This window comes from Aphelocoma coerulescens, unplaced genomic scaffold (genome assembly GCF_041296385.1).
Source record: "Aphelocoma coerulescens isolate FSJ_1873_10779 unplaced genomic scaffold, UR_Acoe_1.0 HiC_scaffold_140, whole genome shotgun sequence".
Taxonomy (NCBI): Eukaryota; Metazoa; Chordata; class Aves; order Passeriformes; family Corvidae; genus Aphelocoma; species Aphelocoma coerulescens.
This window is the reverse complement of record NW_027183492.1, coordinates 337,881-365,335: the sequence shown is the minus strand read 5'-3', so window position 1 is coordinate 365,335 and position 27,455 is coordinate 337,881. Positions and strand designations below refer to the sequence as shown.

At 57.7% G+C, this 27,455-nt stretch overlaps 4 protein-coding genes across 8 annotated transcripts; 2 read left to right on the top strand and 2 right to left on the bottom strand.

The window, feature by feature from the left end:
* The first annotated feature begins 1,895 nt into the window (after nt 1-1,895).
* Nucleotides 1,896-9,025, top strand: ZNF692 (zinc finger protein 692). Of its 2 annotated transcripts, none has more exons than XM_068998613.1 (12): nt 1,896-2,015; nt 2,651-2,847; nt 2,937-2,968; nt 3,305-3,682; nt 3,905-3,953; nt 4,098-4,232; nt 4,767-4,895; nt 6,875-6,937; nt 7,185-7,263; nt 7,365-7,479; nt 7,888-7,987; nt 8,437-9,025. In XM_068998613.1, exons 1-12 carry the CDS (start codon nt 1,992-1,994, stop codon nt 8,798-8,800), a joined length of 1,665 nt encoding a protein of 554 aa, XP_068854714.1. In that variant the 5' UTR covers nt 1,896-1,991; the 3' UTR covers nt 8,801-9,025. The 2 variants fall into 2 exon arrangements, with proteins under 2 accessions (XP_068854714.1, XP_068854713.1); XM_068998612.1 differs by having other exon boundaries at nt 4,095-4,232.
* Nucleotides 9,026-9,249: 224 nt separating this feature from the next.
* On the bottom strand, nt 9,250-15,621 carry LOC138100748 (E3 ubiquitin-protein ligase TRIM7-like). Its single transcript, XM_068998620.1, has 7 exons — nt 14,989-15,621; nt 12,925-13,011; nt 12,451-12,678; nt 12,046-12,068; nt 11,828-11,943; nt 11,516-11,548; nt 9,250-10,970 (listed from the first exon to the last, which is right to left on the bottom strand). The coding sequence occupies exons 1-7, from the start codon at nt 15,499-15,501 to the stop codon at nt 10,444-10,446; spliced, it is 1,527 nt and encodes a 508-aa protein (XP_068854721.1). The 5' UTR covers nt 15,502-15,621; the 3' UTR covers nt 9,250-10,443.
* A 2,138-nt stretch (nt 15,622-17,759) lies between these two features.
* On the top strand, nt 17,760-22,438 carry LOC138100741 (zinc finger protein 665-like). Of its 3 annotated transcripts, none has more exons than XM_068998606.1 (5): nt 17,760-17,960; nt 18,217-18,520; nt 19,106-19,202; nt 19,531-19,626; nt 20,411-22,438. In XM_068998606.1, exons 2-5 carry the CDS (start codon nt 18,488-18,490, stop codon nt 22,285-22,287), a joined length of 2,103 nt encoding a protein of 700 aa, XP_068854707.1. In that variant the 5' UTR covers nt 17,760-17,960; nt 18,217-18,487; the 3' UTR covers nt 22,288-22,438. The 3 variants fall into 3 exon arrangements, with proteins under 3 accessions (XP_068854707.1, XP_068854708.1, XP_068854709.1); XM_068998607.1 differs by having other exon boundaries at nt 18,217-18,348; nt 20,411-22,437; XM_068998608.1 differs by lacking the exon at nt 18,217-18,520 and having other exon boundaries at nt 20,411-22,437.
* Nucleotides 22,439-23,014: 576 nt separating this feature from the next.
* Nucleotides 23,015-25,928, bottom strand: LOC138100746 (zinc finger protein CKR1-like). 2 transcript variants are annotated; one of them, XM_068998616.1, is made up of 3 exons: nt 25,740-25,928; nt 25,142-25,286; nt 23,015-24,762 (listed from the first exon to the last, which is right to left on the bottom strand). In XM_068998616.1, the coding sequence occupies exons 1-3, from the start codon at nt 25,869-25,871 to the stop codon at nt 23,447-23,449; spliced, it is 1,593 nt and encodes a 530-aa protein (XP_068854717.1). In that variant the 5' UTR covers nt 25,872-25,928; the 3' UTR covers nt 23,015-23,446. The 2 variants fall into 2 exon arrangements, with proteins under 2 accessions (XP_068854717.1, XP_068854718.1); XM_068998617.1 differs by having other exon boundaries at nt 23,016-24,759.
* Nucleotides 25,929-27,455: the final 1,527 nt, after the last annotated feature.

Sequence of the window (27,455 nt, the reverse complement as noted above, 5' to 3'; positions counted from 1 at the left end):
ACATTGAAAAGTCTTGTTTATGGTACAGTAGAAAAATATTTTGACAATGGATGGTTTAGGATTTTAGCCAATCACCACCAAGGGGTGGCTGATCCTTTGTCCAATTAGACTATGAAGAAAAAAGTCTATAATAGAGTTTGTAAAATAATTAAATAAATCGATCTTGCTGCACAATTCCTGCCTGCTGGATCTTCTCCTCCTCCTCCCTATGGCTGCGGGACACGGTGATACACCCTAGGGCCCAGGCCTGTGGTAATAAAGCGTCTTCTTCAGTAGAGTGTTTTGATGAAGGGCTGCAGTGAGGGTCTGTGCTGAAGAGCGTGTGACTGTGTGTGAGCGTGTGACTGTCTGGATCTGTCTGTGAGCACGTGTCCGTCCGTCTGTGTCTGTCTGCCTGTGAGAATGTGTGTGGGGAATGGTTCTGACCTTGTGTGGATGATTTTTGCCTTTCAGGTTTTTTTCAAACCTAACCCTAACCCTTCACCTCCAGGCGCCCTGGATTGGGGTGCCGCCTCCTAAAGTTGCAAACAGCGGGGGATTTCTCCCAGACTGAAGCTGCCAGCAGCTGAGCCTCTGGCTGCCCTTGGAGTGCCAAAGGCCACCTTGAAACTGATACCGAGGAACTGGGTGGCTGTGGTTTGTTTCCCATGGAATAGGGCCAGCGATAGCCTCTGGGTGCCAGTGGCCGGGAGTGGGCTCCTAAAATTGTGAACAGCACAGGATTTCTCCCAGACCAACGCTGCCAGGAACCCTGCCTCTGCCTGGCCTGGAGTGGTCCTGGCTGGTCCCAGGGGGCCCTGGGCTGTGTCCTTGGGGTTTCCGGAAGGTTCTGCGGTGTTGGAGTGACTTTGACTTCTTTTCTTCTCCGTTTCAGTGACTGGATCACTCTCAGGAGTCCCAGTTCCTTCCCACTGGTTTTATTAGGGGGTTTTTTATGGGCCCCCAAATTCCCCAAGGCCCCTATAGGCCCTCCAAAACCCCTCCCAGTTCCCAGAGAGTTGCATGGGCCCCACCCAAGGCGTTTATAGGACCCCTAAAACCATCCAGGTCCTTGAGACGGCCCTAGGAGCTCCTGAGGATTCCCCCTACCATGGGATGATTCTACCCGAGGTACTGAGCCCCCCAAGCTGTGTCATATGTGCCTCAGGGTCTCCCAGTGCCTCACATCCCCTCCCAGCAACTCCAAAAGCCCCCCAGTGTCTTGGGGCCAGCTGAGAGGGAGGTGTCTCTCTCTTGTCCCCCATGTCCCTCCTGTGGCTCCGTATTGAAAGGAATGAGAGACTTATCTTTACAAACAAGCTCTGGGCCTGCTGGTTCATGAAATTAGCACTGAGAGATAAAATAAACAAGGAAAGGGGTTCCACTGATTGATGAATGGAAAGAGCTTTGTCTCTACAAGCAAACTGTAGGTCTGCTGATAGATGAAACTGGATATTGAGAGATGAAACAAACAATGGAAATAAACTAAAAATGGGGGGGGGGTGTTATACATTAGAAGGGAACCTTAGGTATCAGGCATTCCGGGAAGTCTGTACCTCTCGCGTACCTCAGCCAATGGGGAAATAGAGAGGGAAATGCGGCCGGGAAATTAGGATAAATAGGAGGCAGCGCCCTCCAAAAATCTGAGCGACCCCAGGGACAATGCCCCGTGGCCTCTCCCTTTATTCAAATAAAGTAACGGGACTCCTCTGTCTCCTTTTTGGACACAAACCTCTGGTGTTTGTGGATTCGTTTTCCTGACACTATGTCACCCTATGTCCGCCTCCTGTCTCCACCTCTCGCCCCGTGCCCACCCCCATCCCCATGCGGGAATTTCCCAGGATGTCCCGTGGGTGGGACCGCATCCCCCCGGCCCCCGCGGCTCCGCGCACGCGCGGGACCGGAGCCTCCTCCATCTTTGCTGCCGTCCATGAGCGGCGTGAGCGAGGAGGGGGTGGGTCCAGTGGCTCTTAAAGGGGGCACGGCCCGGGGTGGGGCCCCCTCGGCGCGGAATGGAGCTCGGAGCGGCAGAGGAGGTTCGCGGACGGCGGGGCGCGGGCGGAGAGGGCGGCGGGAGCGCATGGAGTCGCGGACGTTCCCCCTTCCGCCCGTCGCCGCTTTCCTTCCGCCCCATCCGCTTTAAGGCCCGGCGGCGGGAACAGGCGGGGGGGCCGGGGGGGGGGCCGGGGGAAACGGCGGAAGGGGGAGTGGCTTAAACGGGGCGAGGCCAAGAGGGGTGGGGCCTGGAAGCAGTGTGGGTGCCTCCCCGCCCCCCCTTGTGACCCCCACTATGTCCCTTGCCCCCCCCCCCGTGCCCGACCCCCCATGACACCACTATGGAGCCAGGAGACCCTAATTCCTCACCCGATCCCCTCCCCATCCCCCCCACGATGCTGCACCACCCCTGTGTCCCCCCACCATGTACCCTGTCACCCCCCCAGCACTTGCCCATATCCCTGTGCGTCCCCCCACGTCCTCCCTGAGCCCCCAGGATTCCCCACCCGTGCAACAGGGCCCTGTCCCCGTCCGCTTCCCATGTGTCCGTGTCACCTCCGGACTCTCCTACGGAGCGCTGATACTCCAAATTCCCCGCCTAACCCCTCCAGACTCAGACCCCTCCATACTCAGACCTGTATTCCCCATCCCCCTCTAAACCCCCGTGTCCCCCCAGCCCTTCCCAGTGGACTCGGCCCGCGGGGGTCGTCCGCGGGCCCCAGAGTGCGTCCGGCGCCAGAAGCGCCGGGAACTGGACGCGCGGCGCAGCAAGTGCCGCATCCGCATCGGGGGGCACCTGGAGCGCTGGTGCCGCCTCAAGGAGCAGCTTGGATTCACCCTGCACTCCCAGTTGGCCCAGTTCCTCCTTGACAGGTCACTAGAGGGGCTTAAAAACTATTGAAACCCACCTCTCATGGGGAAAATCCAGGTTTTTGCTTGCTCACCTCTGTCTTCCTGTGCAGGTACAGCTCTCATGGCTGCACCTGGAGCCCAGGTATGTGCTTCCCTCCCAATTCCATGCTGACATCCAGTAGTTTGGGTCCATAAGAAGTTCATGGTGGAGAGGGAGGATTCCTGTTGGGTTGGGTGCTGGAGAAGCACCTGGAGCTGCTCTTGAGTTTGCTCACCCCCCTGAGCACTAGGCAAATCCTCCTTGTGTTCCCTGTTTTCGGCATCCCCAGCTCATTTTTGGGAAGCTGTTTGAGGGTTGCTCTTAACAAGGAGGAAGCCTAAGAGCCTGAGGAAGGTGGAGGGGGGCTTGCAGGTGTCCCAGCCCCCCTCTCCAATGCCATTATGGAGCTGTCTTTCACAGATTTCTTTGTTTTCCCAGGAGAGCTGGAGCTGGAGCGGCTCCAGCCGGCTGCACTGCAGCGCCTGGTCGTGCTGTCCCATGGCCATGGCCAGGAGTGCGGCTTCGTGCCGGACATCCTGCTGCCAGCACCAGGCAGCTCAGCCCCGCTGGTTTGGGAGTGCGTAGCTGGGCACCGCTTCTCGTGGGGCGGCTCCGGGGTCCCCAACAGCCCCTCCCGTGACCCCCCGAGGGTGGCCCAGGGATGCAGCCCCTCCCTGGATGCTGGACGCCGGCACTCGCTCCGTAGGGCCACGCCGGGCTCCAACAAGGCCGGAGCGGAGGGAGCGGCCGGGTCACCCCGTGGCGATGGGGATCAGGGCGAGGAGCTGGGAGATGGTGGTGACAGTGGTGGCACAGGTGAGCTCCTCCAGGTCATCTTTCCACCCTCAACTCCCTTTGATTCCCCACCTTCCGCCCCTCTCCCAGTTCTAGGGATTCAGTGACCACCATCCCACTGGGATCAAACGCTGCCCCAACCCTGTGGGCCTTTCCAACACCCCCATACTTTGCAATTCTTCATCCTCCTCCTCCTCCTCACCTCTCCCAGCCCTTCCTCACCACCCTCCTGTCCCCTTTCAGCCCGCCAGGTGCCACTGGAACCGGGGCCTGTGGCAGCAGCTGGTGGGAGGTGAGTGGTGGCACCTCACCTCTGGTGAGGCCGATGGTTGCATTTGGCCCTGTCTGACCCATCCCCGGGTCCCCAGTGTTGGCCAATGCGACTGTCTGTGGTTGAGCCATCGTGGCAGAGTTGACCCAGGTCGTTGTCCAGCAGCGCCATCCCGGGGAAGGACGTAGAGCCAGGAGTTGAGTCCCGAGAGGAAGAGGAGGACGAGGACTTTGCCGAGGGTGATGACCTGGCCTACACCGATGACCTACGTGATGAGAACTACCACCCGTCCCTGGACAGGTGGGAGCGCTGTGAGGGAGCCTGTGGATCGGGATTGTGTGGGAGCCACTCCACGGTGCCCACTGACACCGTATCAGTTCAGACCAACATTGCACTGGGAGGGTTTCGGGCCTCATGTCTCTGCCACGTGCTTGTCTTGCTGCCCTGGCAGAGCGAGGAGGAGGTGGGAATAGTGTCTGTGTGGTGCTAAAATAAGGTCTTTCTGGGGTCAAAGGGCACAGAATTTTGGGGAGGTATTTTCACTGTGTCTCACCTGGGGGAGGGTCTTTGCCACGTCCAACTAATAGCCAACCATGTCGTACCGTGTCCTGCCACGTCTACTAATGTCCTTCCACACCCAAACGATGTGCAGCCATGTCCAAACAACGTCCTTCCATGTCTAACCATGGCCTTCCATGACCAACCCGTGTCTAATCCATGACCACCCCATGTCTAAACCATGTCCAACTAACTCATTTCCTACCACATCTAACCCATACCTCACCCCATCAACCAGCCAACCCCCTCAGCCACCCTGGTCTGTGCCCCCCACAGCAACTCAGAGCCACAGCGACACCAGAGCCAACCCAAGGCCCGCAAGAAGCCAATCAAGGAGGAGCAGCCCCTGCTCGAGCCACCCCTGCCCAGCTCTGGCCCCTCAGAGGAGAAGAGCGGACGGGTCAGGTGAGTCGTGGCAGCCACAGCAGTGAAGGGATGAGGGGAGGGGGTTCAGAGTCATCATCTTGGGAGTGTCCAATGCTGTTGGCCATGGGGCAAGAACTGTGTGTCTCCAATGGGGTCAACCCTCCCCATGACATCGTTGGCCATGGAGCAAGAGCTGTGTGTCCCCATGGGAGGGGGGTCAACCCTCCCCATGACACCGTTGACTGCAGGGCGGAGCCGTGTTTCTTGGTTTCACTGGGTGCTGAGCGAGCAAAGGGGGGTCTGGCTCACCAACGTCACTGCAGGAGCTTCATGAGCCTCGCGTCACCCACCCTGTCCCTCGTGGGGCCAGTCCAGGATGGTTGGGGAACGAGGAGAGGCTGCCGAGGCTGGGGCCGCCACGGAGGGCGACGAAGACCCATTGAACCAGAACTGTGGTGGGCATTGAAGCCTCCACCAGACTGGAGATGGAAAGCCCAAAATCTATCAATCCCACCACGATCTCCTCCACCGATGGATCTGCGGCTTCTCCAGCAGCTTTGGGGCCGAGTGTTGGGTTGCCAGCTCTCCTTTCCAGGCACATAAAATTCAATGTTTTGCGCTAAAAAAGCTCAAATCAGCCCTCAGGGCTTCACTGGGGCTTTGCACAAGCATTAAAGGGACATTGGGTGGGGGCTCGATCCGTGCATGGCCTCAGATCCGACGCACCTAGACACCTCACCTGGATGGATTTTCTTACACTTTTGATACAATAAGGGGGTTAAATCCCCCCTTTTCCTTGGAATCAGCCATAACTCCTTCATCTGTCTACTGAAAGACAGGCTCAGTGCCAATCCCATCCCAAACCTTTCCCCAGGTGAGTGTTATGCCACTCCCTTTTGGTTTTGATCGATCCCTTTGAGCAGCTCCTTTTGGGTGCTGAATGCCCTCCCCTCTCCCGGCAGCTCTGGAACCTCCCCAGATGCAGCTGGAAGAGGGACCACCCTTCCTGGAGACCCAATCCCAGTGAAGGTAATGCTGGAATTTGCTCTTCCCCTCTCCCTGCCATCGCTGGGCATGCGGATCCAGGCTCCCAAATCCAATGTGAGGGTGGAAGAGTCCGGGTTGAATCCGGGCCATCCTTTTTGAGGCCAGAAGTGAATTAAATGTGGGGTTTGGGTTTTTTTCTGGTGCTTATTGGGTTCTGCCCAAATTCCAGGGTCCAGCCCTCCAAATACGTCCAAAGTTACACCTGGGGGCTGGTGGCTCTTTTGAGGCACTGGTGGGGATGGTGCCTCAAAAATTGCCTTGATTGTAGCTCTCCACCCCTTCCCCAAAGCCAAGCCTAAGCTTCGGGTCAGCGCTTTTTGGGCCGAGTTTGGCGACACGGATCATATTTCTAATCTTTTGGTTAATTTCCCCCCCTCTTTTGTCACAGCAAGTCAAAAATGGGAGATAAAATCCTGGCTTATGAGCAAAGGAGGAGCTTCCAGATGTCGAAGCATTCCTCCTCTTCTCCCTCTCCCAGGTAAAGCCACCCTGAGCTGATAAAACCTGTTTTTAAGAGATTTGGGACAAGCCCCAGGCTGAATCCATGCTTGGGCATTGGCATCTCTCACCATCCTGTTATTTCTCCTCCCCAAACCCTGCTTTAATCCACTTTTAATGGATCTTTCCTTAATTCCAGGGTGACAGCCAGGAATAGTTGTGGTTTCCAGGGAGCCATGGATGAATTATAGATCAAACCAGGCTGGGAGCCAATTTCAGTGTCCTGGGACGCATCCAAACCATGTGAAAAGGGTTTTGTAACAAGCAATAAAGAATTTATTCTTATTTTAATGCCTGAACGATGTGTTTGTTCCAGCATGTCCTGCTCCCATGGGGGAAAAATAGGAGAAATGCTGGCCCCGAAGATGATTTAATCTGGGATTTCCTCGGGAATCTTTTGGTTTCTTGTCTCTGGGCTTGGGGACAGCGAGGGGACACCACGGCCTGGCTCAAATGGCTCTTTCCTATTGCAGTTGCCGGCGGCGACCACGGGTGAGCGACAAGGATGTGGCTCAGATCGGCCCCAAGAGGATCAGGTACCTGGGAAAGGAGGGGGAGGGAAGGGGCCAGGGAAGTTTCCAGGCATTCCCAGGAAGAGGAGCTCAGCTCTTCCATGGGGAACAGGCAGGAAGCTCTGAAAGGGTTTATTTGCTTCATTTTAGATTTTATGGGTGGGAAAAAGGGAAGGTGGGTGAGGAGGAAGGAGCAGGGGCCATATCCCACAACTTTTCCAATCCTCCTCCTCCTTCCTGCCAATGACTTTTCCCATGTTTTCTCTGTCAGGAAGGCGGCAAAGCGCGAGATCCTCCTGTGCGACTTTGAGGGCTGCGGAAAAATCTTCTCCAACCGCCAGTACCTGAACGTGAGCGCCTGGAGGGACTGGCTCTTCCTGGAGTGCTGGGGAGCCTGGGTGGGGTGTCCTGGAGCTGGAATTGGGAGCTGATGGGTTTTCTCCCCCGGCAGCACCACCAGAAGTACCAGCATGTGCACCAGAAAACCTTCACCTGCTCTGAGCCCACCTGTGGGAAATCCTTCAACTTCAAGAAGCACCTGAAGGAACATGAGAAGCTGCACAGTGGTGAGCAGGGCGTTTCCACGGGAATCACGCCTCCTCCCCTATGGATTACACATTCCTGGACATCCTCCTCTAGGAGTTACAACTCCCCTGTATGGATCATGCCTCCTCCCACAGGGATCACACCTCCTTCCATAGGGATTACACCTCCCTTATGGCTCACACTTATACGGATTCTACCCGCTCCCATTGGATTCACACCTCCTGTACCCTCCTCCCCACTGGGCCACGGCCATCCGGTCCCAAATCCCCATTGCCGGGAACCATCGCTGTTGCCCTTTGCTCCCTGAATCTCTCCCTTATCATTTCCATTCCCATGCTGGGAAGTCTCCCTGCTCCCAAAGCACATCCCGAGGGCCCGGAGGGTTTTTCCAGGCCGGATCAGCCCGATCCATTTTCCTTTGCTCCCAGACAAGCGGGACTACATCTGTGAGTTCTGTGCGCGCTCCTTCCGCACCAGCAGCAATTTGATCATCCACCGACGGATCCACACTGGGGAGAAGCCGCTCCAGTAAGTCCCAGTCCCATTTCTGCCTTGCCAGTAAGTCGTAGTCCCATCCCTGCCCTTCCAGTAAATCCCAGTCCCGTTTCCACCTCTCCGGTAAGTCCGAGTCCCATCCCTGCAGCTCTGCTCAGCCTCAGAGCCTCTTCCCACCCTTTTCAACCTAAAATCAGCTCCTCAGCACATGGCATCCAGCCAAAAGCTGGGCTGGGATTTCTCACGAGGTTTCTGCCCTTGGAGCTGGCTGTGCCCAGATCCAGCAGCTCCAGCCTCAGCTCCAGGGCAGTGTTTAAGTAGGCGCAGGTTAATGCAGAACAGAGGACTCCTGTCCAACGTGTTCATGCCAGGAGGGCGCTGGAGCTTCAGCCCACAGCACATTCCAGCCCCGAGCACGGCAGGGCCAGTTCTCCCTGTGCCTCATCCCTGGGGTTTTTTACTCCTGCCGGGATCTCCCCCAGGTGCGAGATCTGCGGCTTCACCTGCCGCCAAAAAGCCTCCCTGAACTGGCACATGAGGAAACACGACGCCGACTCCTTCTACCAATTCCCGTGCGATGTCTGCGGGAAGAGGTTTGAAAAGAGGGACAACGTCACCGCCCACAAGAGCAAGAGCCACCCCAGAGGGCTCGGGGGACCACCCCAGCATGAGGGAATCCAGCAGCACCCGGAGCCCCCTGGGCCAGTGGAACCCCTGGAGCTGCTTGGGGATGTCCTGGGGAGCGGGGGGGACACAGGGAGGACCCCACTGGAGGATGGGGGGGGGGATGTTGGGCAGGATCCAGGCACGCCCCAAGGCCGGGGGATGGGCGAGGGGGGGTCCTAGAGGGACTTGTCCCCCAGTCTGGGGACTGGAGCAGGATCAGGGACGATGCTGGACCCTGCAGTGGCTCCAGGTGCCAAAATTACATGGGAGAGGCAAAACTTGGGAAAATCCCAGCTTTTCTGCCAATCCTGGGGCAAATCCATTTTTCTGCCAAATCCCAGCTTCCCTCGAGCCCAGCAGTGTTGCCACAGGTGGATCCTCAGTAAAGACTTATTTTGGGTAAAAGTGGGATTTGGTGCCAGATTTTTATGGAAAAGAGATAGAAGAGTGATATTTGGGTGGTTTGGGCACAGGAAAAGGGCTTGGAGAAGGGGTAGAGACACCAAACACCCAGGAATTGGGGACCCAAACTGGGATGAGACGGAGCTCCCAGTGGGGCTGTGCCCCCAAACTGGGCTGAGAGGGAGTGCCCAGTAGGGCTGTGCCCCCAAAGTGGGAGCTCCCAGAGCTTCAAGCTTTTCCTTCAAACTTTATTTAATTTCCATTTAAAACTTGGATTTAAACCAGAATTTTAACTTACAGATATTTGGAAGCTCCAAGTTGGGACCAATTAGTGAATCCCAAGTGGCCACAAAACCCCTCTGCGTTCCACCCCAGCAGTCTGGGGACAAGGGCACGTCCCTGTCTCCGTTCCCCCGGAGCAGGAGCAGCTTTTCCTCCTCCCCCAGCACCAAAAACCCCCAAATTATCGGGTTTTAGGGATTTTTTTGCACAGCAACATTTTATTTCCCCACTAACAGTGACAGGGCAAAGGACACGAACAGCAGCAGCGGGGAGGGCGCAAGGGGAGCGGGCAAGCGCAAGATCACACCTAGAACACGGACCCCCCAGCCCCCCCAAAACCCCCCAGCTGACCCTGGCCTGGGTTTGGGGTGACCCCAAATATCCATGGCCCCTTGCTGGGATCCTGGTGCTCTGGGGGCTCAGAGTTTGGAGGAAGCAAGGGGGAGATGGGGGGATGAGGAGGGAAATAGGGGGGCAGTGAGGGAGATAAGGAGGCAAAGAGGGACATGGGGGGGGTATTGGGGGAGATGGGGGGACAATGGGGGGACCTAGGAGGGAAATGGGGGGCAATGGGGGGGGATTGGGGCACAAGGAGAAGGGGACAATGGGGGGAGTAGGGAGAGAAATGGGGGGCAAGAGGGGAGATTGGGGGTGGTCACTCAGCAACAGCAGGACGGGCTCGGCCCTTTCCCCAGGGGAGGATAAGATGGCTAAAGATGACCTGGTGTCCAAACTGGGAGGGGGGGGGGGGAAGGGGGAGATGGGGGGACAGACCCCTCCTCTCCACACAGCATTCTTGGGAGGATGGGGCGGGGCGGGGTGGCACAAAGCTTTGGCTACGGTTCGAGGTGGGATGGGATCAGCCTCTCCCTGTTCCATGGGGCTCCAACTCCAAAGAAAAATACAAAATTAACTACAGCGGTGTTTAACCAGCAACAGGGAGGGGGTGCTCAAGCAGCCCCCCCCTCGCCAACCAATGCCCTTGAGGAAGATTTTGGGGGCAAAAAGACTCCAAACTTTGAATTGCAACGGGAAAAAAATCCCCCCTTAAAGGGGGGATTTGGGGCATTTTGCTTGGAAGCAAAGGAAAACCTAAGGATGGCGGAGGAGAGGGGACAACACCAGTGAGCTGGGCAGGCTCAGTTGCAGAGGGACAGTGAGGAGCCCACGTAGAAGAGCCAGAAAAACGGGAAGATCCTCTCGGAGAAGGCGGCAGTGAAGGTGAAGATGGGAGCCATGTTGTCGGCATTGTAAAATGCCACCCACCCGCCCTCATAGTCCAGGTACACCCCGATCTTGCGTGGCCGCTCACACAGGGACAGCGGCGTCTCAGGAGATGTGAACGCCTGGTACTGATCCCAATTTTTGCCCTTCCAGTTGAGCCCCACCGCCCAAATCCCCTCCTCGGGGGCGAAGTCGACCTTCTCCTTGCGGCGCACGGACTCGCGGGCAGCGCCCAGCACCCAGCTCTCCCCGTCTCCCACCTCCACTTCCCAGTAGTGGCGGCCAGCAGAGAAGCCCTCGGAGGCCAGGACGCAGAAGGCATAGTCAAAGCGTTTGGGATGAGCCGGCAGCTCCTGGGGAGCCCCACGGAGCCTCACGCTCCGCTTGTCCTCCGACAGCACCAGGTAGGGGTTGGCTGTGTCGGGGTCCAGGGAGAGGTCGCCTGGAGGGGAAAAGGGGAGGAGTTACCTGTGGGAGTGGTGGGCTTGACTCAAGTGGCTGTGTCCCAAACCCACCAGGGAGGACAAAGGTGAGTCACCTGTGGAATCGTGGCGGGATTGAGCCATGGTTTGTGTCCCCAAACACAACAGGGACAACACAGGTGGAGTCATTTGTGGGTTCATTCTACCACCTGTCTGGGGACTGACCCATTCTCTCTGTCCCAAACCCAATGGGGACAACACAGATGAGCCACCTCTGGGATCATTGTCCCACCTGTGTTGGAACTGATCCACTGTCTGTGTCCCAAACCTGAGGGGAAGGACACAGGTGAGTCACCTGTAGCATCTTGAAGAGCCCACACAGAACCCGAGCCCAGCAATTCCAACTTTAACTGTTGGAAAAGGGAGGTTAGAGCTCCCATAACCCCCAATCCCGGCAAATTCCCACATTATCTCTTGGAAAAGGGAAGTCACGGCCCCAGATTCCAGCCGATTCCATGCAAACCCCTGGAAAAGGGAGGTCTTATCCCAATCCTGACAGCCTCACCTGTGTCATTCTCCAGCTCGAAGCGCAGGTTTTCTGCGGGAAGAGAAGGAAGAAGTTGAGCCCCCAGAACTGCCCAAGCCATGGGAATGATCCCTACTCCACACATCCACACTCCAATCCCAGGGAAATCACTGCTCCCCCACCTTTGCCCTGGGATGAGCCAATGCTCAAACAACTCAGAGCTCTCCCAGTCAGCCCAGGGAGGGGAAGTAAGAGCCAGGTTCCATCCCAGCCCTGATTTTGGTGGACTTCCACATGGGATCCTGGCTGGGAAGCAGTGATTTTTTCCAGGAAGGCTCTTGTCAGGCTCACCCTTGAATTCCAGCAGCACTTCCTTGAGCACCGCACTCTTCTGGGAAAAGCTCTTCAGTTTCTTCTCCAGCTCGGAAAAGCCGGGCTCGGGCTTGAGGAACATCCAGCTCTCTAGGCTGCAGAGACACGGGAGTCAGGGACCCAAAATCAGGGAATTCCCCCTAGGAAGGGCTGGAACACCAGCTCCGCCTGCAGCCAGAGCCTCCCAGTTCACTCACCTGCTACCAGCCGGGACGACACTCTGGAAGAGGAAAAAACCCAAGCAATTTGTTAGGATCAGCATCTCTCCTACCTCAGAGATCTCAATATCCTCCCCAAAAACGGGGAGGATCCCATGAAGGGACTTTTGTCCCTATAAAGACATTTTTGTTTCCATAAATGGAACTTTTAACCCCATTAATAGGAATTTTTCCCCCAATAAATGGAAATATTTTGCCCCATAAATTGAACCTTTTATACCTTTTTTCACCCCATAAACAGGATGTTTTTGTGCCCATAAATGGAATTTTCATCCCCACAAACAGGTTTTGTCCCTATAATTAGGATATTTTTGCCCAATACGGGGGATTTCTGTGTCCATAAAGAAGAATTTTTTCCATGGAGACACGTAACAGGAGCCCCACCTCGCCAGATGTGTTCCCTGTCCCGCTGTCCCCGCCTTGCTCTGCCAGGAGCTTGTCCAGCTGGGCAATGTCCTCAGCCAGTCGGGCCACACTCTCATCCCTCCGGCGCCCGATGTCCCTCTCCAGCTCTTCCAGCCGGGAGAGCAGGAGCTGCTCCTTCTCCTCCAGGAACGCCCGCAGCTCCTTGCACTCAGCCACGATCTTCTGCCGCTCCACCTCCGTCTGCTTCTGCAATTCCACAGGGAAGATCCCCATGAGGCCATGGAGCTCAGGGAATCATCCCCAAGTGAGAGAATCTCTGAAGGCTGGGATTCCCACGGGGAGGGGGAATCCCCCAGGTGGGGCCAAATTCAGGAAATCCACAGCCAGGAAATCCCTAGGTGAGACTGAACCCTCCTGGACGGGGGTCTCAGGGAACCCCCAAGCGAGGATGGACCCTCCTGGATGGGGGCTCCGGGGACCCCCCGCACTCACCAGCAGCTCCTCGCTCTGCCGCTCCCGCTCGGCCTTGGCCTCTTCACGCCCTTTCCTCAGGGAGCTCAAGTGCTCCTGGGGCACCTCCTGGAAGCAGAACAAGGAGATCAGTTGGGAATTCTTCCCGTGGGTGATCAGGAGGGAAGGGCTGCTGCTGCTAAAATGGCCAAATCCGCCCAATCTGAGGATTTTTTTGGAGCTGGAACCAGCAGCTGCCCTGCTCCCCACAACCCTAACCTCAGACCATGCAAAAAACCCCAGAATTCACCCCAACCGGCCCAAAAACTGGAAAAAAACCCCAATCAATTAATTTTAGCTGCCTGTGAGGAAACAAACGCTCCGGTCCCATGCCTGTCCTCGTCCCAGGATCACCTCCCCCATTTCCCCTCCTCGAGGTTCCCCAAAATCCCCCTGGTCTGCTGCCTCCAAACTGCTCATTAAATTAAGAATTAATTATTAATTAATTAAACTCATCCTCATTTAAGTAGTTTGACTTCCATGGAGGGCAGAAAAGCCCCAGCAACACCATGCAAACAGCAACTGGGCTTGGGGGCAAATAAACCCACTTATTTTGTAACTAAAACCCAAAATGCAAGGATTTTGACTGTTAAGAGCCAGGAGTTGCTGCCTTTGGAATTTTTCCATGAGATTAAAGCACGTATCAGGAAAAAAATGAGGTGGGAGAAGCTCAGCAACAACTAATTATTAAGAACTCATAAAAGCAGGTTAACGAGGGAGAAAAAGTCCCAAGGGAACGACAGCCTGGATCTTCCTAAGGACGTCTGTGTCCTAAAAAAAAGGGCAAAGTCCCAGATTTGGGGCGGGGGGACAGCGCCAGCGTCCCCGGAAGAGGAACCACGGAGAGTTCCGGGACAAAATCCCATATAAAAGGATTTAATAACCACAATCATTAATATGTGGTGGTTAATGATCCCACAATCCCCTTCCCTGATCCTTCGGGATCGTGCTGGTGCCACCCTCCTCCTGCTGCCACTGCGCAGCGACACCGGCTCCGTCCGGCATCTTGGATCCCTCTGGATCCACTGCTCCTGGCTGGAATAGCGAGGCCCGGCAGCCCACATCGAGCCCTTGAGCTTTTAATTACTAATTAATCCCCACTATGATCACGACACGCGACTTGGGGAGGTCCCAGCGCCGCCGGGGGGCTCCATTTTCGCTCTGCGTCACTCCCCAAGGGCCTTCGGGTTGGGGGGGAACGGAGGGGGCGGGGGAGAACAGGCGGCTCCTGGAGGAGGTCCTGCGCCACTTCCAGCCTGGGTCGGGATCGGGGCGGGAGGATACATCACCCGCTGCTCCCCCTCGTTCTCAGGCTCCAGCTCGCTCCTGTCCCGGGAAGGGGGAGCGGTGGATTTGGCGGGGGGGCTGGTGGGATTTTGCACAATCACCCCCACACTGACGTGCCCCCTTTCCCCCCCCAGACACCCCTTTCCCAGTGTCCTCCCAGTTCGATCTCGCACCGGGAACACCCTCTGCTCACTGCACCCTACCCCGAGGTGGCCCTGTTTTGGGGCGATTCAGTTCCTTCTGCACTCCAAATCCTGGGAGCAGCGCCCAGTTGGGGAGGGGCTCCCCCGTGACCTCCACACGGCCTGGAGGGGCCCTTACTGCCTCCCAGTATCCCCGAATGAAGCCGGGGAACACATCGGCGGGGTCCCGACTGCACCCCACACGTGGGGGGTAACTGAGGGCTCATTTCTGTACTCCCCTGTGGAATTGGGGGTTCCCACTGCACCCAAAGGGCGCTTCCCCCCAGAGAGGGGCGGTCCCTGGTGCATCCCCACCCCGTGAGATCTCCTTGTGCACCCCCAATTAGGGGTGGGGGTGTTTCCGATCTCCTCCCCGCTTACTGCATCCCCCATTTCTTAGGGGGGGGTCCTGCACCCCAAAAGAGACCCCGGGAGGGGGCGGGGTCTTCACTGCCCCCCAACACCCCGGGAGGGGTCGCAGCGCTCTCCCCCTCCGGGGAAGGGGTCCCGATGCCCCGCCGCCCTCCCTCCAAGCCGAGTGCTGTGCGGGCGGGGTCCCGGGGGTCCCGGCACTGACCTCCGCGGCGTGGGCCGCCTCCTCGGCGGGCAGCACAGTGTGGGCGCGGTGCTCGCGGGACAGGTGACACACGACACACACAGCACGTCGGTCCTGCACGCAGTAAAGCCGCAGCGGCTCCCCGTGGCGCGGGCAGCGCGGCGGCCCCGGCGGGCCGGACGGGGCGGCCGCGGGCAGCGGAGGCGCGGGCGCGGGTGGCCCCGGCGGCGGCTCGGCGGGGCCCGGCGGCAGCCCCAGCTGGCGGACGATGTGCACGATGTTGCCAAGGGAGCGGTTTGGGCGGAAGAGGCGCTGCGGGACCGGCTCGCGGCACTGCGGGCAGCAGAGGCGCCGCGCCGAGTCCTCCCAGCACTGGGTCACGCAGGCGCGGCAGAAGTTGTGCCCGCACTCGGCCACCAGCACCGGGTCGTTGAAGTACTCCAGGCACACGGGGCACGTCAGCTCGTCCTGCAGGCTCCGCGCCGCGCTGCAGGGCGCAGGGGGCGCGGCGGGGGGCGCGGGCGGCGCCTCCATGGCGGCCGTGGCCCCGGCGGCGGCCCCGACCCCGGTGGCGGCCCCGGTCGTGGCGCCGGTGACGGAAGCGGCTCTCTAAACTCTGCGCGTCCGCTCCGCGCGGCACCGCCGCCCGACTGACGGCTGAGGGGCGGAGCCGCGCCTGCGCGGGGGGAACGTGCGGTGCTGCGCCTGCGCAGGAGGGGGAAGGGGCGCGGTTTGCGCTGCGCGGAAGGGGGGTGGGCGTGGTCATATGGAATAACTGGGACATAATGGGCGTGGCCATGTGGAATAACGGAGCGAGGGGGTGTGGGTGAGGGTGTGGTGTTCAGTGGGGGTGCGGGGTGTGGGTTAGGGTGTGGTGGTCAGTGGGGGTGCGGCTAGGCTTGCGCAGGAGATTACAAGGCCGCGACGGCCGCCCCCCGCCCCCCACGGGTCGCGTGGAGCGCAGGGGGCGATGCCCATAAGGCCCCATGGGAGGGGCCTGGGGGCCACTGTGGGGGTGGGGGAGTTGGGGGTCCCTATAGGATTTGAGAAGGGGTATCGGAGTCTGTGAAGTACTGGGAGAGGGGAGGGGTCCCCTACCGGTTGCTCAGACAGGGGAGCTCCCTATAGGGTGCAGGAGGAGGTTGGATGTCTCAGTCCCAGTAGAACAGGTGAGGTGTCTATCGGGGTCTATAGAATATTTTTGCGGGTCCGTCACTATGGAATTCGGGGGGTGTATCGGGGTTTATAGGTTTTCTTATAATCCTGTAGGATTAGGGTGGGTGTCTCAGGTTGTATAGGATGGCTTTGGGGAATTCCTATAGGATTGAGGGGGTTCACCGGGGTCTATAGGATGTAGGGTTGGGGGGGCGGAGGGGTTGTTTGGAGGTGTATAGGCTGCTGGGAGGGGAGCGGTCCCTATAGGTTTTAGAAAGATCCCTGACAGTAGGGGGGGCGGGGGGCTGCAGAGGGCCCTATGGTTATTTTGAGGATCTTCATAGGATGTTGGGGGCTTCCTGGCACGAGGGGGTGAGAGTGGAGCTTTTTTGGGGTGGTTTTCACAGCATCAGCCTCTCTGCCATGTCCCCAGGAGTGTCACAGATCCGCTCCAGGAACCTGAATTCAGGGAAAAATTACTCAAAACCTCCAGATGGACAAAAACGACCCCAAAACCGCCTAGCGCACACTCGTCAGCCCTTTCTTTTTCAGTCGGGATTTAGAGATATACATCCCTACTGGGAGCAATCCCTCCTGCCTGAGACACATGGAGGACACAACAGCTTTTCTTTACGTTTCCTCACTGTCTGTGATGAGATTGGCTTTGGGGAAGAAATATTTTGTTAGCACAGGGTCGGGGAAGGCAGAAATTTGGGTTAAAAATGGTTAATTTGGGGTCAGAGCGGAGCTGCCCTCTTCTGAAATGGCGGCCTCGCCTTCAGGTAGGGCGTGAGGGAAAATGGCCGCGGCCTCCCCTTCCCCATTGCTGCCCGGGCGGCCCGGCTCAAGATGGCGCCTGCCGCCTGAAGCCTTGGGCACCATCTTGGGTGAGGGCAGCCAACCGCCGTTGCCATGCCGACGTGCCCTGTCGGATGGCAAAGCCCGCAAAACGCCCGCCCCGGGGGGAAACGACGTTTTGGGCTCCAAACTCCTCATGGGGGGGGTCTTAGCATATTTGAGGGGGTGCTCCTTGATGTCGCGACATGCCCCCATTGACAGAAGACTCCCTTTTTACCCTCAAAATCTCCCCTTTTCCTGCTGTGAAGGGTCACGGCAGCCGCCGCAATGGGGGGTCCTGCGGCCCCGCAGCCCCTTCCCCTCAGCCCACACTGGTTAAAACACTCCCAGTACCTCCCCCCGCTCCAAATTTAGGGGGATTTGGCCCAAAACGATCCTTGATGTGTTTAGCACCAGTAAACTTAGGGGGTCACTCCGCAGCCCCCACAAGCAAAGTGACGCTGGGGCTCATCCCCATCCCCACAGAGAGGTGGGAGAATCCCAAAACTGCTTTTTTTTTTTTTTTTCTTCACATTTTGAGGAAAACAACACCCCATCAGGACATTAGTGAGCATTTTTTTTCTCTGTGCAAAGTGGGGTTTTTTTAATTTCCGCCCAGACCCCCTGCTCTTGCCGCCAGAGGGCCCCGGCCATTGTGTACAGCACTTTTCTCCCTCTTCCCCCCCACCCCCCCCCGCCTTTTTTTTATTCCTTCCTTCCTTCCTTCCTTCCTTCCTTCCTTCCTTCCTTCCTTCCTTCCTTCCTTCCTTCCTTCCTTCCTTCCTTCCTTCCTTCCTTCCTTCCTTCCTTCCTTCCTTCCTTCCTTCCTTTTTTTAACGTTTAGGATATCGGGGAACGGGGCTCATCCGCTCCCCACGTGCGCGTCCCCACTTTTTGGGGGAAAAAGGGGCTTTTTTTTGGAAAGTAAAGGGACGGGGGGGGGGCGGGGGACGGGCGCCTTTGCCGACAGCACCTCCCGAGCCGGAGAGCCGGACCTGCAGGTAACAGGGAGATTCGCGTTGGGATATGGAAAAAAAGGCAGAAAATGGCTTGTTTTTCCCCATCCCCGTCCTTCCATCCTCCATCCTTCCCTCAGGGTCCTGGATTCCCTCCCCCCCCCTTCCAGTCCCAGGGAAGAGGGAAAATGATAAACCCCAAGACCTCCCCACCCCCCCACCCCAAAATCCACCCCGTTGTCCTTTCACCTCGGTGGGGTTCCTTCGGATGTGTCGATCCCTTTATTTACATTTATTTTAGTAGGATGGCAAAACACCGAGGAATAAATGAAGCAGGATGAGATGCTGGTGGGGGCTCCAAAATAAATAAAAATAAAGGGAAAAATAGCAGGAGGGATCCGTGCTGGAAATCGGCCGTTTATGCCCGGCATCAGTAAGTTGCTCAGAACCTGCAAATCCACCCTTTTCCCAACCCGTCCTCCAGGATTTAAATTAATAAAAATGAAATGAATAATTCGGATCCTTATGGACCTGCTGCTTCCCGAGGAGGATGAGGAAGGGCGGGGGGAGCAATGGGAATTTGCTTTTCCGTGATTTTTGTAAAGGTAAGCATCAAAGACTCTTCCTACAGCTGGCAAAACTCCAGGTTTTCCCCTAAGGCTCAGGGGATAATGGGGAAATAATGGGGTGATTTATCATTTTTGGGCAGGAGGAGCGATTGCTGGGGGGGGGTTGGGGATGATTGTGATGGGATTCTCTGGGAAGAGATTCCTAGACTCTGGGGATGAGCACCCAGTGTTTGGTGCATTGGGAATGAGCTGTGTGGGTAAAATTTGCGTGAAAATGAATTTTAGGGTCCAGATCTCTCAGCATAGCCTTGTCTGCAGATGACAGAAACTTGTTCTTCCTGGAAGGGGTTTTATCCCTTTTCAGTTACTTTTTAAGGAATCTTTGCATTTCTGTTCTCCCTTTCTGCTTCTTCCTGCCTATTAATTTTTGAAAAAAAGGAAAGTTCCTGAGGCAGTAGGGGCAGAAGGTTGGAATTTCCTGCAGTACTGTGGGGGGAAGGATGGAGGGGTTTGTTCACCACCTGTCCCACGCCATGATCCAACTTGGCCACGCCGTTGCCTTATTAGGGAATAATTATCCATTAAATTTTCAGTGCTTAATCGTCTCTTCTGGGTTCCCAGAGCCCGGCCATGGAGCCCTGTGTGGTGCTGGACCCACGACAGAGAGCTCTGTATCGCGACGTGATGCAGGAGAGCTACGAGACGCTCATGGCACTGGGTGAGGAGCCCACCCCTTCCCGGTGGAAAATTTGGGGGTGGGATGGATGATTCACCTTGTTGGAATGCAAGGGGTGCAGGGCAGGGCAGCACCTACAAATCCCCCTTTTCCCAACCTGTCCTCTGGGAATAATAATGAATGAACGATTGGGATCCTCACCCACTCGCTGCTCCCCAAGGAAGATGAGGAAAGGCAGGGGGAGCAGTGGGAATCAACTTCTCCATTATTTTTTGGCAGAGGACAGCACTAAACCCTCTTACTACAGTTGGGAAAACTCTGGTTTTCCCCACAAACTCAAGCTCTGGGGATGAAATATTATGTTTTCCAGAATTCCCCATTTCCAAGCCTGACCTGTCCCGCCTGGACCATGGGGAGGAACTGACAGCCCTGGATCTCCACATATCCCAGGATACCCCAGCTGCAGGTGAGGCTCCAGTTCTGCTCCTGCACATGCAGGAGGGGTTTTTTTGCTGCCTATCCTTCCCTAAAACAGGTGTAATAAAAAGCAGAAGGGTTCCTTTCCCCTTTGCTTTCCTTTTCCCACCACCTTCCCATGTTCCCAGCCCCAGAATTACCCAACAAGTTGTATCTGTTCAAAAAGGAGCCTGTGGAGCAGTGGGAAAAAATGCTGAGAAGGGATTTAATCCATGAAATAGGTAATGGATAATGGGCAAACTCTGGGTTAGAAAAACAGATTAAAAGTTTAGGACACTACTCTCAGACCTGGAGGAGGCACTTCCTCCTGGAGACCCTCCTGGAACTTTCTCCGGGAAGTTCCTCCTGGAGGAGGAACTTAACAAAACCTGGGAGAGAAATTTGTTGTTGAGAACTGAACACCAGGAATGCAGAATTTATAAAGTACAAAGACACATTGCATAAACCAGAGATGCTCATTCTGGGAAAAAAGGTAATAAAAAGGCAAAAAATGTGCATAATCGGCGTGAGAAGAGAGAAATAAATAACTAATTGAAGATAGAATGTTAATTAATTAAGAGAACTACATAACTTGTGAGGCAATGAGTGCTAATTCCTTTTTCTGCTAAAATATGTAAATAGTTCAAAGTTTTGATACTTTTGGTGAGATGATCCCAAAGTACCTTCGGCGTTGAACAAAGGAATGTCGAATAAAGGAATGTTTCCAACCCAGCACATTCACTGGGGACTTTGTTTCTTGGTTTTTCTTTGTGTCTGGCTGTCTTTGCCTACAGAGCACGGAGCAGGAGCAGGGCAGGAAGCGCCTCAGGAAGAACCTGCTGAGGAAAAGCCCAACACAGACAAGGAGCACCCTCAGCTCTCCGCAAACTGGAGCGAGAACTACGGTGCCAACACCTGCGGCGAGTGTGGGAAGACCTTCAGCCACAAATCAGCCCTAGTGAAGCACCGGAAAATCCACACCGGCGACCGCCCACACGCGTGTCCTGACTGCGGGAAGGGCTTCATCCAGCGCTCCGACCTCACCATCCACCGGCGCGTGCACACAGGGGAGCGGCCCTACGGCTGCCCCGAGTGCGGGCGCCGCTTCAGCGTCAGCTCCTCGCTGCTCACGCACCGGCGCACGCACGTGCCTGGCGCCACTCAGCCTGACCGCTGCTCTCAGTGCGGCCGCAGCTTTGCTGACGCTGCGGCGCTGGCCCAGCACCAGAAGAGCCACCTGGGCGGGAAGCCCTTCGAGTGTGGCGTGTGCGGCAAGGCCTTTGCCTGGAGCTCCCACCTGGAGCGGCACCGCCGCATTCACACCGGGGAGAAGCCCTTCCAGTGCACCGAGTGTGGGCGGGCCTTTGCCTGGAGCTCCCACCTCGACCGCCATATGCGCACCCACGTCACCACCATCGCTGCCGGGGATGAGGAGGGTATGGAGGCAGAAGAGGAGCCACCGCCAGCCCCGCGGAAATGTGCCGACTGCGGGAAGCGCCTCAACCACCAGACAGACCCACAGCGCTTTAAGCACAAGGGCACGCAGACCCTGCTGGCTGTTGCCGGCGCTGACCTTGCGCCACAGCCCCACTGCTGTGAGCAATGCGGGAAGTACTTCAACCACAGCTCGGGCCTGCTCAAGCACCGACACGTGCACAGCTCCGAGCAGCTGCACCCCTGCCCGGACTGCTCACGCTGCTTCCACTGCAGCGCAGCCCTGGCCAAGCACCGGCGCGGCCACGCACAGCCGTCCGACAACACTGACAATGCCACGCCAGCCACAGAGGAAGCAGCCAAACCATACCCGTGCGGGGCGTGCGGGAAGAGCTTCGGGTGGGTGTCACACCTGGAGCGGCACCGCCGCGTGCACACTGGGGAGAAGCCGTTCTGCTGCGGAGAGTGCGGGCGCAGCTTCGCCGTGAGCTCCCACCTGGAGCGGCACCGGCGGGTGCACACGGGTGAGCGACCCTTCCATTGCGGTGACTGTGGCAAGAGCTTCGCTGTCAGCTCCACGCTAGTGGCGCACCTGCGCACCCACGGCGCTCAGCCCGGCCGACCCCACGCCTGCCCCGAGTGCGGGAAGGGTTTTGGCTCACTGGCCGGGCTGGAGAGGCACCGGCGGCTGCATCGCGGCGAGAAGCCGTATCAGTGTGGGCTCTGCGGGAAGGGCTTCTCCTGGAGCTCCCACTACGACCGGCACCGGCTCACGCACACTGGGGAGAAGCCCTTCTCCTGCGCCCGCTGCGGGAAGTGCTTTGGCCGCAGCTCCCACCGAAACCGGCACCAACGTGCCCATGCCCAGCGCGGCCCCGAAAAGCGCCACGTGTGCCCTGATTGCGGCAAAGCCTTCAGCCTTGGCACAGCCCTGGCAGCCCATCAGCGCCTGCATGGTGTCGGTGCCCGCAGCCCCCTGTCCCTGCTGCCGCCCACGTGGTGCGAGGGTGAACAACGAGGGGGGACAGCCACACCCCCTGAGCTCTGGCCTGAGGAGCCCAGCTCTGCTTTCCAGAAGCATTCCGTGCCTTCCTCCTCTGCAGCGCCCCGGGGCTGGGCGGTCAAAGCTCTCCTGCCCCTCACTGGGGCATGGAGGCCTGGGCAGGGGGACACCCTGCAAAGTGATGCCACAACCCTGCCAGAGCCCTGGGTGTCCCTTCCTCCTACCAGCTCCTGAGGTGGGACTGGGGTGCTCAGAGTCCTCCTCTAGTTTTGGGGACACCCCATGGAGAGTGGTCTGTGCTCCTGCCCCAGGATGGGAAAGGGTTTGGGGGCCCAGGATACCCCAGAACGAGGGTCAGGGTGGGGATGGGGGGTGAAGCGGTGGGAAGGGGGCACAGGGAGGGGCAGCCATGCCTGCCAAAGGGGTTTTGGGGGGAGACAGGGAGAGGAGGGATGGGGGAGGCTGAGGGTGGATTTGGGGAAAGGCGGATGATCATTTGGGGTGGTGGGGAGACACTCTTCCCTATAACCCTCCTCATCCTCTGCCCTACTATTAGGGGGGTAAAAGTGGGGGACACAACTCGGGTGCATGGCAGGGTGGAACCACACAGGGAACCCCCTTCCTTGGCGATTTTTGGGGGCAAACAGCTCAGAAAAGAACCCTGGGGACCTGTACCCATCACCATCACTGCGGGAACCTCCCCAGACTCTGCCGGGGATGCACCAAGGACAGGTTGGGATGCATTAAGGTGGGAATGCTGGAGAAGCCAGGCCAGGTTTCCTGGGCTTGGAGTGACAGTTAATAAAGTAGAAGGTAGTTGAGCCAAAAAGCAAAACCCTTCCGTGTCCACGTGGTTTTTGTCTCTGGGGAAGAAGAAGGTGCTCATGGGCTTTCCTGCCTGGAGCAGGGAAAGCATCAGAGCACAGGGTTGGAGCACAAGGAGACACAGGTGTCCATGAGATACGGGACTCCCAGTTTATTCCTGCCCTGTGCCAGCACCTCCTCATCCTGAGCATCTTGCCCCCTCCCATCCCCTTCTCCGACCGGCTGGCAGCACGAAGTGGGCACACCACCACTGGATTTTCACATCAGAACCAGCCCGGGTTCCCCCACCCTTCCCTGATGGAGCCAAGCGCCATTTCCTTCGGGAATAGGCTCCTTCTCCCCCAGGTTGTCCCTTTTCTGGGCTCTGGACTGCAGCAGGTGCAATGTTCACCCACTGCTGTGGGGAGACACCGGGGCAGATAAATCCCACCCTGTGCCATGACAGAGCACCCCTGTCACCCACCCCAGTGCCCTTCAAGTGTCACTTGGTGTCCTTTGGCTTGTCCCCATGACAAGTTTTCCCTCGGCTGTCTCTCCACATCCATCACACCGAGGTGGGTCTTGGTCCTTAGGGCTCCTCACCGCTGTGAGCTCTGGGCGTGTCTCCCCCAAGCCGTGTCCTGGCAAGGGGCGACGGCCCCACGGCCTTGGGGAGGTGGCTACGGCGGTGCTTGGCGAGGTGTGAGCCCTGGCTGAAAGCCTCGCCGCACTCGGGGCACTCGAAGGGCTTCTCGCCGGTGTGAACACGGCGGTGCCGCTCCAGGTGGGACGCCCAGGCAAAGCCCTTCCCACAGTCGCCGCAGGTGTAGCTCTTGTGCGTGGCGTGGCCACGCTGATGCTCCAGGAACGGGGGGGCTTCCCCAAAGCGCTTCCCACAGTCATCGCACTTGTAGGGCCGCTCCGGCGAGTGGGTCTTGCGGTGCTGCAGTAGATGAGCCTTCTGGGTGAAGCGCTCGCCACAGCTGCTGCAGGGGAAGGGCCGCTCGCCCGTGTGGACGCGCCGGTGCCGCTCCAGGTGGGATGCCCACACAAAGCCCTTCCCGCAGTCAGCGCAGCAGTGCGAATGCTCCCGGCGGTGGCACCGCTGGTGCCGTGCCAGTGCCGGCCCCGCCCGGAACAGCTTCCCACAGTCCCCGCAGCGCAGGGGCTTCCTGCCCAGGTGCGTGCGGCGGTGCCGCGCCAGGTCGGAGCTCTGGCAGAAGGTCTTCCCGCAGGCCGGGCAGCGGTGCGGCCGCTCGCCTGTATGGCTGCGGCGGTGCTTGGCAAGGTGTGAGCCCTGGCTGAAAGCCTCACCGCACTCGGTGCACTCAAATGGCTTCTCGCCAGTGTGGACACGGCGGTGCCGCTCCAGGTGAGATGCCCACACAAAGCCCTTTCCGCAGTCCCCGCACTTGTGGGGTTTGTTGGCAGCATGGCCACGGCCGTGGGCCGCCAGCTCGGCTGCAATGGCAAAGCGCTTCCCGCAGTCACCGCACTTGTGCGGGCGGTCACTGGCATGGGTGCGGCGGTGTTGCAGCAGGTGCGAGCTCTGGCTGTAGGTCTCACCGCACTCAGGGCAGCCGAAGGGCCGCTCGCCTGTGTGGACGCGCCGGTGCCGCTCCAGGTGCGATGCCCACGGGAAGCTCTTCCCACAGTCGGTGCAGCCAAATGGCCGCTCCCGGGCCGGTCCTCTGCCACGCAGGGGTTTGACACAGCTGAGTTTGGGGAGCACGGTGGATTTGGGGGTCTCGGGAAGCACGGCTTTGTCTGGGCGCTTCGCTTTGCGCCTGTTGGAGCCGAGGGGCTTCTCCTGCTCCAGGCTGTGGGATGAGTGCGGTCCGAGCCCGGCACCGCTCTCTGGTGCTCCGGTCTCTGCTGCTTTTTCACTCACCAGCCCCTGAGCTGCTGGGAAAGGGGAGAAGCAGGAAAAGGTGAAAGTGTGAGGAGTAGGATTTAAAACAACGGAGCAGCAACAGGATTCCCCTTAAAAATCTTGTTCTCCCAGAGAGCAGGAAGAGAGATACAACAGGGACCTGATCCCAGTTTGAACTGGGAATGTGGAGATGTCAAGGGCACTCCACTGCCAGAATTTTCAGTTTAAATTAGGAGAGATCAGTAACATCTTCCTGCAGAAAAAAAAATAAGGAGAGGGCTGGGGTTTGGGGAAATCCCCCTGGAATTTGTCCGGATCTCTCTGCCCCTCTTCCCGAACTGCTTTGCTTGAAGCAAGGAAAGGCTAGGGGAATATACAACAGGGAAAGACAGATTTTTGGGGTGTCCTTACCCAGGGACATGAGGGTCTCATAGCTCTCGTGCATCACGTCGCGGTACAGGGCCTTCTGCCGCGGATCCAGCAGTACCCACGGCTCCATGGCAGGAGGGAGCACCTGGACAATGCAGACTCCTCCCTCGGGGCTCCCCAAAATCCCCTGCAGGGAGGAGAAATCCCTTGAAATCAAGGAATCCCCCCCACAGCGCTTCCTGCTCGGGATTTGATGCTTTTCCTGTGGTCACTTCGAGGAATATCGGGTTTTCACAGTCCCTCAATCCCAGGACTAATCCTGAGCGTCCCCGGCGCAACGCGGGAGCAGCGGGGCAGTAGGGTCCCTGCTTTTCCCCCCGCCTTCCTGGCAGACCCCATCCTACAGCAATCCCAGCCTCCCGGTTCCCGCACTCCCCATCCCACCGGGAATCAGCGATGGGGCCCTGGGGGCTGTATCCTAGGAGGATCCCCATCTCTGCGGAGCCCAGGGCTTCCTCTCCATCCTGCCTATCCCTTGTCCTCTCCCCAGAGGAGCTGCTGCTCCCGGGAACACACCCCCTGCCGTCTCCAGCCCCGCTGGGAGCCGAACCACATCCCTGCTCCTCTTTCGCCCCGCTACCTGCCGTCCCCGGCTCCTCGGCTGCCGCCCGAGCCCGGAGCTGCTTCCACAGGGCTTTTCCTTAGAAGAAGTGTCCTCCCTTCCCACACTGAGGCTGAAGGGAGGGCGCGATGCCCAGACGCCCCATTGCATTCCCAGGACCACAAAGCCTCGCACAGCACGACACAATGGAGGCGATGCCGAGCATGGCTCCGCTCCGGAAGCCCAAGCCGGTATCCGGGACAGAGAGGAGAAGCCAAGAACCAGTTCCGCTTACCCAGAGCCCTCTAGAGGTAACCCAGTCGCAAGACCCGTCCCCACACCTCCCACAGACCCTTTGGAACCGTGGGAACACAAGGGATCGCCCCCCCCCCTTCCCTACCTCTTCCTCCCCCCCTCTTCCCCATGCTTCTGCCCTGTCACCCGCCCTGTCCCCCCAGTTGGGACCCAGAGGGTTTGAGGACCCTGCTGGAAGCTCAGCCAGGGAGGTTGAGATAACAGGAGTAGGGATGGACCGAGTGTTGGGAATGTGGAAAGGGCTCGCTGGGATTCCCCCCCAGGTGAGAGAGGGAATGCTGCTGGTTCCCCATCACCAGCGGGCAGGAAGAAATTCGTGTTTTTCACCTGGAAAAGTAGCCCTGATGGTGTTTTCCTGGTGAAAACAGGTGGGTTTTTTCCCCCTCAAAACTCCAGGTGAGCTGCTTATAAGAACCCCAGGAATAAAAGTGGTGGGATAAGCACCCCTAAACCCACAGGCTGGGGCAGGAGGAAACCCCGGATCCTCAGGGTCCCCAAAGGGCTCCAGCAGCCACCAGGGAGCAATTGCAGGGGCCAGCAGCTCCAGAATTGCTCTTCCCATCACCCCACACTACTTTGGAGTAGAAAACAGCTTGGGAAGAGGTTTATTCCTGGGAAAACTAAATGAAATTGGGAAGGGGGGGCCTGCAAAGGAAGCAGGAAAGCCCAAGTGCTGGGAAGATGAATCCTTGAGGATGAGGAGGGTAATGTAGGTCTCTGGCAGTGTCAGGGTGGCTGAGTAGTATAAGTCACCAGACTCAAGGCCCTGCTTTCCCTGCTGTGGGAATTCTGGTTTCCAAATGGAGGTGTGGGCTCAAATCCTACTTTTGACACCCACTTTTCCTAAAAAGTAATTTTTTAATATAATTTTCTGTCTTTTTTTCTTTCCCTATCCCTGATAAAAATTTGTCCCTGTCGTATCCACTCCCTTCAAACACTGGAAGCGCCAGTAAGATCACCCCAATAAGGAACCTTCAGTTCTCCGGGAGAACCCAAATTTCCTCAGCCTGGAAGGGTCGCTATGGCCTTCTCTGGACTTCGTCCATCAGCTCCATGTCCTTCCCATGAGGAGAACCCCAATTTTGAACAATTTCATCCAAGAACCTCCTCCTCGGTGCATTCATTTCTTGAATTATGCCCCCAATCCCAAAAGTTTTGCCTTGGAGTCGCACGAGTACGTGCAAGAGGTGTATCCTGGGAATCCTCTGGGTGAGCAGGAAGTGAAGGACAAGAAAATGTTTTGAAAGGGCATCTTTCCTCAACAGGACCTGCCCACACCTCTCCAACCTGTGCCTGCCGGCCCAGAGACTCATTAAGGCTAATTACCTTGTTAATAAATCCACACGGGTTTTTCCCTCCCTGTGCTTTACATATGCGGTCCTTTTTCATCACAGGAAAATGCTCCGAGGTGGACACCCTCCCCCATTCCAAGTGCTCTCC

What these genes read in the sequence shown, in the direction of transcription:
- ZNF692 (XM_068998612.1), top strand. Translation starts at nt 1,992, where the DNA reads ATGGAGCTCGGAGCGGCAGAGGAG. An exon ending in AGCTCGGAGCGGCAGAGGAG is followed by an intron (nt 2,016 to 2,650) that starts GTTCGCGGACGG and finishes GTGTCCCCCCAG; the next exon opens with CCCTTCCCAGTGGACTCGGC. An exon ending in GAGAAGAGCGGACGGGTCAG is followed by an intron (nt 4,896 to 6,874) that starts GTGAGTCGTGGC and finishes TTCCTATTGCAG; the next exon opens with TTGCCGGCGGCGACCACGGG.
- LOC138100748 (XM_068998620.1), bottom strand. Translation starts at nt 15,501, where the DNA reads ATGGAGGCGCCGCCCGCGCCCCCCGCCGCGCCCCCTGCGCCCTGCAGC. An exon ending in GGCAGAGCGAGGAGCTGCTG is followed by an intron (nt 12,679 to 12,924) that starts GTGAGTGCGGGG and finishes GTGGAATTGCAG; the next exon opens with AAGCAGACGGAGGTGGAGCG. An exon ending in AGTGCTGCTGGAATTCAAGG is followed by an intron (nt 11,549 to 11,827) that starts GTGAGCCTGACA and finishes CTCTTCCCGCAG; the next exon opens with AAAACCTGCGCTTCGAGCTG.
- LOC138100741 (XM_068998606.1), top strand. Translation starts at nt 18,488, where the DNA reads ATGGGAATTTGCTTTTCCGTGATTTTTGTAAAG. An exon ending in TTTCCGTGATTTTTGTAAAG is followed by an intron (nt 18,521 to 19,105) that starts GTAAGCATCAAA and finishes CTGGGTTCCCAG; the next exon opens with AGCCCGGCCATGGAGCCCTG. An exon ending in CCAGGATACCCCAGCTGCAG is followed by an intron (nt 19,627 to 20,410) that starts GTGAGGCTCCAG and finishes CTTTGCCTACAG; the next exon opens with AGCACGGAGCAGGAGCAGGG.
- LOC138100746 (XM_068998616.1), bottom strand. Translation starts at nt 25,871, where the DNA reads ATGCAATGGGGCGTCTGGGCATCGCGCCCTCCCTTCAGCCTCAGTGTG. An exon ending in CGAGGAGCCGGGGACGGCAG is followed by an intron (nt 25,287 to 25,739) that starts GTAGCGGGGCGA and finishes TCCTCCCTGCAG; the next exon opens with GGGATTTTGGGGAGCCCCGA. An exon ending in TGAGACCCTCATGTCCCTGG is followed by an intron (nt 24,763 to 25,141) that starts GTAAGGACACCC and finishes CCCCTTTCCCAG; the next exon opens with CAGCTCAGGGGCTGGTGAGT.